This window comes from Spodoptera frugiperda, chromosome 2, assembly GCF_023101765.2.
Source record: "Spodoptera frugiperda isolate SF20-4 chromosome 2, AGI-APGP_CSIRO_Sfru_2.0, whole genome shotgun sequence".
Classification (NCBI taxonomy): domain Eukaryota; kingdom Metazoa; phylum Arthropoda; class Insecta; order Lepidoptera; family Noctuidae; genus Spodoptera; species Spodoptera frugiperda.
This window is the reverse complement of record NC_064213.1, coordinates 8110064-8123372: the sequence shown is the minus strand read 5'-3', so window position 1 is coordinate 8123372 and position 13309 is coordinate 8110064. Positions and strand designations below refer to the sequence as shown.

The 13309-nt window shown below is 36.5% G+C and overlaps 1 protein-coding gene across 2 annotated transcripts in view; it reads right to left on the bottom strand.

Moving 5' to 3' along the window:
* LOC118268865 (integrin alpha-PS1) overlaps window positions 1-12923 on the bottom strand; it is a 75199-nt gene extending 62276 nt beyond the window's left edge. For both annotated transcript variants that reach the window (XM_035583631.2, XM_050703292.1), the window contains exon 1: window positions 12516-12923. In XM_035583631.2, coding sequence (XP_035439524.2) covers window positions 12516-12688 — 173 coding nt within the window. In that variant the 5' untranslated portion in view covers window positions 12689-12923. The remainder of the gene's footprint in view (window positions 1-12515) is intronic.
* Window positions 12924-13309: the final 386 nt, after the last annotated feature.

Sequence of the window (13309 nt, the reverse complement as noted above, 5' to 3'; positions counted from 1 at the left end):
AACAAGCATGAACTAAGCAAATAGACTTAACAAAGCTCCTAAAACATTCTCGAGCCAACGAGGCCTAACAATCACCACAATAATAATCCCATTGAAATCACTAACAAGTCTTAGTGGCCACAATCATGTGAGGTGCAGGGAGGCTCGAGGAAGCCCGAGGCCACCTATTTACCATAACAAGGGGGACTACACAATGGTCGCCGTTGGAAGGAGAAGCGGGCCTAACTAGGTGTAAAATGAGCTGATGGGATATGTAGGCCCCTTTGTATCGCGGACTAGAAATCTTATTACGGAGCTGTTGCTCAAGCTCTGGATTTTATTATTCCCGACTTTAAGTTCGTAAATATCAGATGGCCATTTACTCACAGCTTTCCAATTACCGTGATATACACACGTAGTGTTTAGTTACACGTATTATTAAAGTCAAGAAACATCTCAAGTGTTTGAAATGTCAATGACTCGTTCGCCAACCTTGAACTAATACTGGTTCGAATCGAGAGCGAAACAAAAACTCTTGACAATAAAGCCGCGGGTTACTGGCTCCTTCAGCTCGTTACAATAACATACTATTGTTTCTAACTTCATTTTAATCACGAACAACATGAAAAATAATAAAAATTAACAGCCGAAACCTTAGAACGCAGTCAACGAATTTATTGATATTAGTATTGCTACGAACATTTCGAAGAAATTCTACCGAAACTTTGTTGTTGTAGAAATAAATGAGTAAAATAACTAACTTACTTAAATTGTATTATTTTTAGGGCCATTTAAATCGTTTATTTGAGTTATAGTCCTCAGATACAAAGAAACAACATCTAATTCGATAGCTTCGTAAATTCAGACTTCGGAATAAGTTATGACACCCTAACGTTTTCTATCAACTTTTATAGCATTCCGTTGATGGTTCAGAATAAAAACCACACTGGGATAATCATTCCATATGAGTAAATTAGTTGTGAGATTTTAATATTAATACAAATTCGTGGAAACGTCGCCGCTTATATGAATGTATAAAATAATAACGACATGACATAAAACAGCTGTATAAATATTGTATAAAATATCTGTATACTTAATAATAATAAATTAAAATAAATACTGTTTTATGGGTCAATAAAAAATCCAGTTTATTTCACAAAAGAACTTGAAGTATGAGAGTTAGCGAAAGTGGTCAGTGTGGTACAGAGGTCTGATACCATACTGGGCGAACCTGCGCAGACGTCCAATTAGAGGGAATGTGCGCCCCTCGGGAGGCACACACAGGGAGTTGCGATTTATGCCTCACTCCCACACTTTATTGCCTCTACAGGCACTAACTCTATGTCGAGATTATAAGGCTCTGTAGACAGTTATGCTCAAATCACGAATAAGGCATCATCACATGCGATTTACATGAAGGAATACTACACTACCCTCGTACCAGAAACATTATAGGACGAACAAAGACAAACTTTCTTAAAAATAATTTAATCCCTTAACATCAGTTGTACGCTCTAGTTCATTAAATTATGCACAATTATAAAGAATACTTATCATAATATTACCCAATTTCAGAGAAAATAATTACAGTGTTGTCCAAAATGGAATTTTTACATACGAGTACATAAAATAACTGAGATATGAAGTTATCAACGATAAAAGTTGTCCGAAAAACTGGTGAGATTAAACTTAAGAATCTGGTTTGAGATCCGCCTGTAGAGTGCAGGGTCTCCTTAAAAGGCGGCTTGTCGACAATAGCCTGGGAACTCAGCTCATTTGAGGAGAAAATATCATGTCGTGTCGCTCGCCTCGCTAAATCGCTTTTTAAATGGGACGTCTCATTGGCGACGCGTCATGAACAAATATGAAGTCTAGATGATACCTCACTAATTAGTTCACAGTTGATTTGGTTTGCAATTCCAATGAGTTTTTTTCCTTTAATGGCTCCTTGGTGCTTTGATGGCTTTACTAATAAGTCGTTAATAATATAGCGACTGTCATAATATTACATGACGGGTGTTTGTTGATCGAGTATATTTCCGAATACTTACTATACGTAAACGTACGGTATTACTATCAGTCCCTATAGGCTCGTGGTCGCGTCACACATTTTACCTTGAGTTGTACAAACAGAGGGCGACCGTGGCTGCGCGATATCGGTTGGATTATCGCTATTAATCTCACTACGATAACAGATAAATTAACGAAAACCACATTTCTATATCGTTATCTAGCCATTACTGCCGCTCCGGTTATTAAGATTGAATAAAATATATAATTCTACGTATAATTAAGCAATAACACATCTTAAACTATCGCCAACGTCTTCTTTCCTCGTAAACCCATATGGGTTTACAAGCTTTTTACTTTATGGCCTTGTAAATTATTTAATTACTTTATGACCGGTTTGTGTAACGATCAAAGCGAATCAAGTAAATTAAAGTTATCGGTTCTTGGAGGAAATAAATGTTCCTCTGCCTAAGCTCTAAAATTGTGCAAGTTCTGTGGAAGTATAAAAAGGCGGTGGTAAAACCGATGAGAGAGCAAATGGCGGTGACCTTGCGAGCTAACGAAGGCTGCAGGCCGTACATGGCTGGAGCACAACAAAAAGGAACAAGCTGACCGCGTAAAGACCTGCCACAAAAAATAAACTAATAAAAGAAACCGGCGATGTTCGGAACGTGAGCGTGCCGACTGCCGCTCGAAATATTTCAACTCCAACTTTTCGCTTTGGAACAAAGAACTGAACTGGGAGTTTGACAAAAACCTTCACTCGTCTTACTGACAGCTCGGACAGTTAAGACGAATTAAAGTTAATTGTTCGAGTCGGTTGGGATTTACTATCATCTATACCGCTACATAACGATTATGTATGTGTGGAACGATCTTCAACCACACAGCTATTGTTTACATCGGGCGTAGGAAAATGTTGTTAGAGAGAAAAGATATCTCTCTTTCCAAAACTTACTATATATAGCATCAAAATAATCATAAACTCATATAGATATCAGTTTAAAATATTTGGCGTTATATTAAGCCAATCCTTTAAGAAATAAAAGCTCTTATTCCTGAGGGATACGTCATATATTTGCTATAAAACCGCTAACAGACATCCAAAAATACACAAGTATCACGCTACATAGACATACGTTTCACAAACAGCACACTGGTTTAGCAACAACATTTGATAGTACCATATCACACACTATCTATCAGAATAGGGACAGATGTGCTCGAATTAGGTTACTTCGATAACAGTATCGAATATTACGAATCACACGTAAAGTAAATCTGAATCAAAACTCAACCAATTGCGGAACTCGATTTTTTGTCGTATGATCTGATACAGCCTGTTTATGGTAACTTGTACTGCTTTTTGCTAATTTTTTGGCGGTATACGTGATAAAATGCAGTGTATTTCTTGTGGTGGGCTGTTCCAATTAATTTGTCTCTTGCGTAAGAACGTTACTAAATAAAATCGGTAATTGCAATTTAAAGTTATTGCACTTCATGTTTGTTCTGAAGTTATTTTTTATTATTTTTAATCAGAACATTTGAAGATTACATTTCAACGAATTATAAAATATGTTGCATTTTAAAACCATATTTGTATTCTTACAGAGCCCATAAACCATTTCTAGCGGGTTACCGGGGCTCCCGAAGAGCAGGAGTAGGAACGGGGTGGTTTTTAGTTGGTAAGAATCAGACACTCTCTCTCGCGTCGCCCAAAGCACGAGAAGCCATTGGATGACTTTCTGCCCTCAAAAAAATAAAATTCCTGACTGTCGAATCTGAAAAATCTGCAGAGCTTTGTGCTTAAAGTAAACAAGCATTTACTTACCTAACTATATTTATGATAGATACAACTAGATAATAGCAACATTAACTAAACAGAATCACCTCCAAGAACTATCAAATAAATTAATAATGTTTACAAATAATAAAACAACTTAATAAACATAAACAGAGTTGAATCATTACAGTAAGCTCATCTTATCTGAACTTGTAATAACTTGACGGTAGCACTTGTTCGAATACAACTCGTTAATGTTATGGACGAAAGGTTATTAGTTCATGTAAATATAATAATAGCTGTTGACAACAAATCTCTGGTCTATAATAGTACAGTATTGATCGGAAAAGGAAAAGTTTATATATGGCTAAGAAAGTCATACACAATTTTCTGGGAGTATTGAAACTAACAATTTTAAGTAAGCAAACTACAAACTACTACAAATACTAGACTATTTCTTTTCCGGAAAAATAAGTGAGCAAAATGGGAAAATGTTTTTTTTAATCAACAACCATGTTTAGAAATATTTCGGCACAAGATTTTATACGAGACATTCCTAAACCTAACAAATATTGCCCATTTGCGTAGCCACTATTAGTCGCAACTGAAACTTGTAGAAAATAAAAAAAAATGTTGTAAATGAAAGTGTAAATATTAAAAACATCTTTTACCTAAATAAGTAAATATAAAGAAGGGACATTACTTGTGGCCGAAACTTGACCTCTCTGACCTTTTATGGTTTATCTAAGAGTTTTTTCTATTGTCATGGTGATGTACTGACATCAATACCGTTATTCTATCGGCTAAAGTTTTCTTGTATCATTAGTAGGCTTACGACATACGAGTATTCTTTGTTAACAAGATTATTAAATAGATTCGAAGTGAAGATGTTAAAAGATTTGCACATTGAAGCTATCGGTAACTTATAACCAACGGAATATAAACAGGCATACACAACACAGACGTGAACACATCAAAGCTGTCCTAAAAACGCAAAATTTCTTAAATCGATTTTCAACTCTATTGCACCCGTAATAAAATTGAAAATCTATTCTGTTACTGATATCTATTTGATTGAAAATGACACATACCCAGTAAAAATGTAAATAGCACGATATCGCAATTCTGGAGAGCCCTAAGGTATATACAAAAGTGCACTTACAAGACACCCACTTTACGTCAATGACAATGGGGCCTATTGTAACAGGGGACGACCCCATTGCCAGACACCAGAGACCATTCCAGAAGTCGCGATAATTTGTTTAGCAAAGGTTATGGTGAAGGAAAACCGTTACACATTGAAGCTTGGATTCCCTAAAAGCCTTAACGAAGTGAGATATCAAAATGATATTATAAGTAGATACTTAAACAAATACAAAGCTCGCTCTCAGCACAAAGTAGCTTTATTCATACAGTGTAATAATCAAAGTGATTGATTAATTCAATAGAGGCAGCTGCCGTGTGATTGAGTCGCATTCTGCATATCAATTGCTTCCAATGAAGCTCGGACTTTGACGGCAACAGCCGCCTGCGTCTATGCAATAAAAGACCCTTACCATTGTACATAATCTCGTATATAAAACGCATGAATCATGTCAAATATATTGCACAAAAACTATATTTGCATTCATACTACGTTACAGCGTCTACACCACCACCATCGCATTATAATCACCCATTACTAACTTAATATTTATCATTTATTTATCTACCAAAGAAAGCAAATACAGTTACGTCAAAAATAATTAAATTAAACGTTTCGTTAACCGGTATATCAAACTGAGCGGCATTAACTTACTTTACTCAAATAAAAATATGTTTAAACCATCAATTAAGGGGCAGACTACGCCAGTAGTAATTATTGAAGCCGTAATAACCGTATATGGTGATAATTAAATGGTGATTGCGACATTTTGAGAATGGTGATCATGCTCTGGTTGAGCTTGTAAATTTAAATTAAGTTGGTGTGAGGCTACTTGGGTCTTTAAGACTGGTTGAAGTGGTCGATCTCGGCGCCTACGCAAGGTAGGCGGACATGAGCCGTGCACTTACCTGATCTTGAATTGTTTACTACCTCTGTCGCGTATTCGTCTCTACGTTTTATAGCCAGTCGTAATGAAAGTTAGACATTCCGTCACTTTGTCGCAAGCAATAAATTAATTGGAATTTAAAGGTGAGTTGACGCGCTTGTTTGAAACAATTTACGTGAAGAGCCTGATTATTGTAGAAGTGTAATCACAGAGAAAAAAGACAAGGCGAAAGACGCTAAATATACCATATTTTATATCAGGCATATACAACATGTGGTGTGGTACTAAGTAATAATACAAAAGCCTACTTAGCTACAAGCTACATTTATTTGTAACACATAAACGTACGAGTTTGATAACGGCACAATACTATAGGAATACAATCTCAAATGAAATCTAAATGTTATCTCCCATATCTGCTATAAACAATACGAGTCGATTCGCGACTCGATGTGGGCGCTCTATACAATGCATTCAGATACGCAGCCTAATAACAATGTATCGGGAAACCGATTTACTTTATATCTAAACAAGAACCTATTTAGATATTTTGTATGCTGTATGTATCTAGTTGGTTATTGGATAAATATATTTTAGACGCTAAGTGGAGTGGTAGCAAAAATTATAAGTGCAACAATTTAACTATTATAGCATTGAAGATCGAGCTCACTGGCGTGCCATTGGAGAAGCCTATGTCCAGCAGTGGACGAGAGCAGGGTGATGATGATACATTGACAATACATTTCTTTTTCATCATAAAACATTGAATGTCTTGCTAGTCGGTACTTATTTGTCAAATAGTTACAATGTGTGTAATTGAAATTATTTTTAACTTCTACTAATTTGTAACTTTTACAAAATGTAAAGGTACGAAACGAGAGCGTATTCGGTGCTGTGATTGGCCGCCACGAATGAACCAACCAATCAGAGTGCCGAACGTGCTCTCATTTCGATCTCGTGCAACGTAAAGCAAACTCGTACTAAGGGTACAGTTCTTGAACACACATAGGTAGTTGAAAAACTGCATAGTATATGCCTCACACATTTAATGATGATCTCTACAAAGAAGAAGAGGGTCTACATTTCCTTTTGTGTCAGAACCGTGGGGTTGGACTGAAGTGTCATTATGATGAAGCAGGAAAAGGCTAGGCTTAACCTCAGACGATTTTGTACCTTCATTGCAGTCACCCTAAATTTTGAACACGCAAACACTTACACGGCATAAAACCTCCTTTGTCAGCTTGAGCTGAGACTCTTTTAGCGATGGTAAATGAAATTCGAACACAAGATTCGAATTTGGAAAAAATAAAGAAAAAAATTTAATGTATTTAAAAGCTCTCGACCTTCCAACGAACCAATCAAAGCACAATTATGCACACCTACACTTATTTAAAATTTCAAGCTAAATACCCACTAATCGACCTAAATATTGGTCTACTGATTAGTATCTGCAACAAATCTGAGCAAAGCCCATAATAATTATGAGTTAGATCTGTCACATTGATAATAACAACTGTTCTAGCAGCTATTTTAAAGTTATACTAGTTTTAATTGCATTAGATGCAATAATTGTTACCATTGGCCAAGAATGGAGGTGCTACCAACAATTATCTAACGGTAAGTTATGAAACAATTTAAATATGAATAGGAGTGCACGCTGCAGAATGCGGCTATTTGTCTTATAGTTTTGCATACCTTGAAACTGAATTATTTGCTCCTATTTATAATAACTCAATGACATAATGCATAGGATAAAGTTCGCAAGTAAGAACTACTTAGATATTTTAAAAATTACTAAGTGTTTCGAAATTTCTTTTACTCTAGTATGAGATTAGATTATACTCGTAGTATTCCATAAAAGGCTTCTTTTGTATACTCTCACGCGTACCGTATTTCTCACGCGGGAACATCAAAACGTCTTGTTCCACGAAACATGTCGCTAGACGCTAACCATCAATGCTTACTACGCTTAGTAAAGTTGTGAGAATCGACAGACAAACGGATAGCAGTCGTGGTCGACGGCGACAGACCAACAGTTGTCACTTCACGTAACGTTACGACCTGAAAGACATCTTATTACTGCGAGAACCACTGAGGCTCAGTCGCAGCACAAACCGCATTTCCTCACTTCGTATTCTGTTTATCCCGTTACGTGAAACCGTGACGACGCATACATACATACATTACGTAAATACATATTTACATAAGAACAGGATGAACTATCATCTGCTTCACATAAAGATCCTGGAGACATTTCAAATAACCAATAAATTCCACACCTGACTACAGTTTGTTTGGACAATTTATTTTTGACAGACGCTAGTCGTGCCGGACATTTCACTAGTATGTAGCTTATAAATAACGTCGGTAAATAAACATCGACTGGCTGCTCCCGTTGCTCGCGATAATTGGAACACAATTTCTGAACATACGACCATTTACAGCCACCATTATGAGGATGTTAGAGCGATTACGGATAACACCATGGACAAATAGTTTACCTTCAACGTCTCGTAAATCATGGATAAACGCCATAATTGGAGCTTCACGTTCGGTCTACCTCCGCGGATAATCAGGAATGTGGAAGCTGCTCAACTTTTTGTGAAGTCGCCTTTATATCCCGTAACAGGCAATAACCATACACGCGCACTTTCCAACCATTACGTCAACTTTGAAGTGAAATAAGTCACTTTATTCAAGGAACTGTTTTTATTGAATTAATAACAATAAACTTTGCTTTACAATGAATGTGAATCAAACTTTAAATGCACAACGAAATCGCACACAAATAGATTTAAATGGTAACAAATCGTTTCTAAAATATTTATGTTATTGAATTTCCCGCATTGGGCCGAAGACACTCATCAGAGCAGTGTCGTTAGTTGCTCCCCGCTGCGCTCGACGTGTGAACAATTTAATTGGACAAACCGGGGGACCAGCCCTACTCACAGAAATGGGATTATTGAAACGAGACGCACGTCATTAACTACTATTTACATACACAAAATAAAACTTATTTTATTTACACGAATAAAAAGTAAATTGAGTGTCAAACAGACTTGAGACTTTTATTACCTTCGAACATTTAAACTAGGGAGTTCAGTGGAACTTTTTTTCATGTAAACACAATAAAAACGTGAATATATTCGAGAATCGAGAAGCTACAAAAACACGTATTTTCATAAACAAACATGGTACAATATCGAGTCGAACGGTGAGAAAATGTCTCTATTTGTGTGTAAACTACTAAAAGTTACGTATTACTCCCACGTACAAGGTATTAGTTCAAGAGCTTTGGAAGTTGAGCGTGCATTCGAAGCCGGTACATTTACATTCACAACTATATAACGCGGTGAATAGAACGGAGATGTATTCCAACCTTTATTTATGGTGTTAGCATACATAAAGATTGATGAATGTGCAAGAATCTCATAGCTTGTGAGAGTATGAGATAGGTTGGGCACACTTCATAAAGCCCATAAAAGTATGTGTCGTTAAAGAAAATAAAGTCGTAATAATGGCTATGTATGTAAGCTATTGAGATGAGCATTCTTAGTAAAGAAAAGAATTCTTTCTTTCGGCTTTTTCCCAATAAGTCTTGAGTCATTAAGCCTGATAAGGTATTCTTCTTATTTAGATATGTTTATTAAAACTTACTGGCAATCAAATCAGTAATTCGTATTCACAACCTAGCATTATTTCGCAAATAATAGTACCAAATAATTTTGTGATAGGCACCTTGATAACGGCTTGTAATACACGATGTCGGTAAAATTGCATAAAAGCGGGGCTTTTTAACTACTACTTGGGGTCCGTAGATAATTCTAATAATACGTACCTATGCGACTACATAATCTTTGGCTATTTAGTTGAACGTGGTTCAGACATAATGTTTGCTTTCCGATCTGACTACGGTGATAATATGTGGTCTGATAACATAATTTACTTGGAAACCTTCGCTTCGATCGATTAAAGACGTACTTATATATGCACATTATATATAGGCTCAATAATGCCGTCAATAAATATCGATGTGTAAGATAAGACAGAATAAATATTTTGTCTTGCGCCGTCCTTATCTTCAGACGTAACCGTTAACAACAACGCAGATTTAAAGAAAGATTTGTTGCAGAAAATTAAATGTAACGAGAAAAATTTCAGATGCACTTAATAAATTTATAGTAACGTTTTATTACAAACACGAAAGACGTTTAAAAACTTCCACGCCTTGTTAAATTAATAAAAACAGAACCATAAGTACGTAAAAAAGGAAGACGCATTACTTCCATAATGAACACACCATGTGTTTCTCAATTAAAACGTAATGTTCTCATAGAACATATTCCTAGAAACATTGACAATAGTTAAAAAAATGCCGCCATGTGTATAAAAGACTTGAGATCTTATAACAATCAAAAAGATAACGCCAATTGGTAAAACCGAGACTTAATTAATGTTATGACTATAAAAATACATAAAAGTTACGCGATTATAGACCTTATGTCTAAAGCAAAAGAAGATTTAGTATAAAATATTTGACGGTTCTAAGCGCAGTGACATCTCGGTCAGGATATAAATAAAGAGTGGGTCGAGGATATATCGCTAGTGCCACCCGCGAGTAGACGTTGGATCTCTTCCAGATTCAGACACGCTCGAACAAATCTAGTGAAAAGCAACCAGACTAGCTGACTCATCCTGAATTTCCTTTTCGATAAGAACTGCTAAAATAACAGGTCCTTGAACTGTCCATACTAAAATGACCTCTAATTACTAACACAATTCATGGCCAAAACATAATTATTCTTTGGACTAAGTAACTATTATTTCTCTATACTGCAATTTCAGTTGAGTTAGGTGTAACAAAAAGTTGTTCAAACCACCGTTAGCTGACTAAGATTGATTTAATACCTACAGTTTCTACATATCAAATTGCTAGTTGCTTAGTCAGAGAATAGACTATACATTTCTAAGTATATGCACTTGTGTAACCTACAATTTCAGAGAATCAATCACTGTGTGACTGGGTCATTATAAGTAAACATTTGTACAATGTGATCTTTGAGCGAATCTCATCTCCTTCCGCCCCTCCCTTAGTAGGTCACCCATCAACCGATGGAAGATTCCCTCCTCAAACAAACATGTTTTTCATCAAAGCAATAGGCGCAAGTTTTCCTGGACGATTCATCTGTATCAAGTGTCTATAAATGATGTGTCATGCTGTTTGCATGTCTATGAGCTATTTTCGGATTCTAAGAACATTCTGTTATTAATATTGCATTTACTTACTTCCTTTCTCGGAATTTTTTGACTAAACAGTAGTGAATGAATAACTATTTGATAAGAGCTGCAATAAAAGGAAATATTATTTTTAGTTTGTAAATCTTATTAAGTTCGTCATTATAGATAAAGCTGTATTTTTTCTAGAAGTAAATAAGGTCTTCGTTTTGCATTAATGTGACTGCTAGATGAGCAGGTTTCATGTGCCAAATGCATTTCCGTCCTATCCTGGCAACTAAACAAGGCTTTTTGCGCCAACCCTCATGAATTGGCGTTAATTTGCAATTCTGCCATTTTTGGACAAAGCAAAAGAAGTCAACATTGGCAGTGATGTAGAATTCGTCTAGACAAATAACTAATAAAGAATAGAAGAAATCTATCAATCTCTTCATGAAATTGCAGAAGTCACACAATGAATCAAAATATTACGCAATTAACTCTCACTAAATAATATGTACGACTTTCCTGTGGAAGCTCAGAATTTCTTCAGACTAGTGTTAATTAATTTCGCAATCTATTCTCGAGACAGCGTCTGACAACTCTCATAACTCCCAAAATAATTCCGCTCTTTCGCTGCATAGTGATGTGACACATGACATATCGTCATATCGATCAATATCGGTGACATATCCGAAGTGCACGTGATAGTGCAGAATTAGCCCCGCCAGCTGAGTGCAATGCTCGGGCTGGCGCCGCTCCCGCACTAGGTCACAGCCCTAGTCTCGTATCTAGATGTATTCCACTCATTCATATATTCCGCAGCTAATATACGTGTCCATTCATCAGTCAGCTAGAGAACACGGAAGAACTTACTTTATAGGAGCACTTCATTTTAAAATATTTGTTTACAACTCTAACTCTTATTTACTGGCTATGAGCTCTTTTTATTTGACCCAAAACTCTCAGGTAAGTACTTTTTCTAAACCCTTTAAAGTCCCGGTACGACAGGTAAGGACAGAGCACCAGGAGACAACTTTTTGTTAATCAGTTCCGTTCAAGTTGAAGTCCTTACTGGACCATTGTATTGTTAAGAGGCTATTGTCTCCAACATCGATAAAAGCTCTTCGACTGAAGTACTTGAAAGAAAATCTCCACGTGACATATTTCTCGGTCTAGACTGTTTTATAAACAGAGCACCAAGTAACTACAAGTTGCATATAATGTAACGCATTAAACAAGTTTACTTAGAGTTTACACAAGTCGAGCTCAGCATATAGGCACTGCAATTTACAATGACTTCATAAATTCTTGATAAGAAATTCTGATAATTTTCATATCACGCTCGAACGTTGCTATAAGTTTTCGTATATTCAAAGAAACAAAATCAACAAACCGATAGGACATATGTATGTAAGGCGGCGACCTTCACATATGACATCATAACGTCTCATTACTGCTAGATAAGTTACGCTTAAGAAGAGACCAACACTCACCAACTTATGTTTGATCCATCACCGTTGATGGTGAGGTGTTCCGCAACAGAAAATCCAAAATAAGAGCCTGGCTCTCCGAACTTTATCACAGGAATCCTCGGTTCCAGGTTAAAACTTGTGACACTATATAAAATGCACATAAATAAAACACTAGCGCACCTAACTTCAGCCATAGTGCTCACCGTTCGTAATAAATTCGTGTTATAAATCGTGTTATCGCACCAATTCACTGTCTCCCAGTTATTATTTGGCACATCGCGACTTTCGTATAGTTGTGTCGAACGACGTCGAGACCCCCAGCGCGGTTGCCGTCCGCCGGCCGAGTCAGGCAGAGAGTTCCCGCTAAACTCACTTCGTATCTGTCTCTACGTAGTCATAACTTGTTTTACACGGCTCGACGCTCGCAAGGCGCGCTCGTGGTAGAGGCGACTGAACTCATAAACTTCGACAACTTTATGTTGTAACAACGCCATCTAGCGGCATTTGGATGAAATGCGTAAACAGACTTATAGTTTTGGGCAGCACCGCACTACACAATGTTAGACACATTGTGTAGTTCTTCATGCAGCGCCCTCTATTCTAGATCATTATTTTCGCAACTTTTTAGTGCCATCTATGAATTGTAATGGTAAACAGATATCTTCTCTTATAGTTCAGGGGAATGCATCAAGATGCCAACTCAGTTGCATTGAATGTTTCAAACTTTGGTACTATAATAATGCTACTGTGAAAGCAAACGACTTTATAACATTTATGTGCGTATTATGTGTTTTATTTTATTTCTTTATTTTATT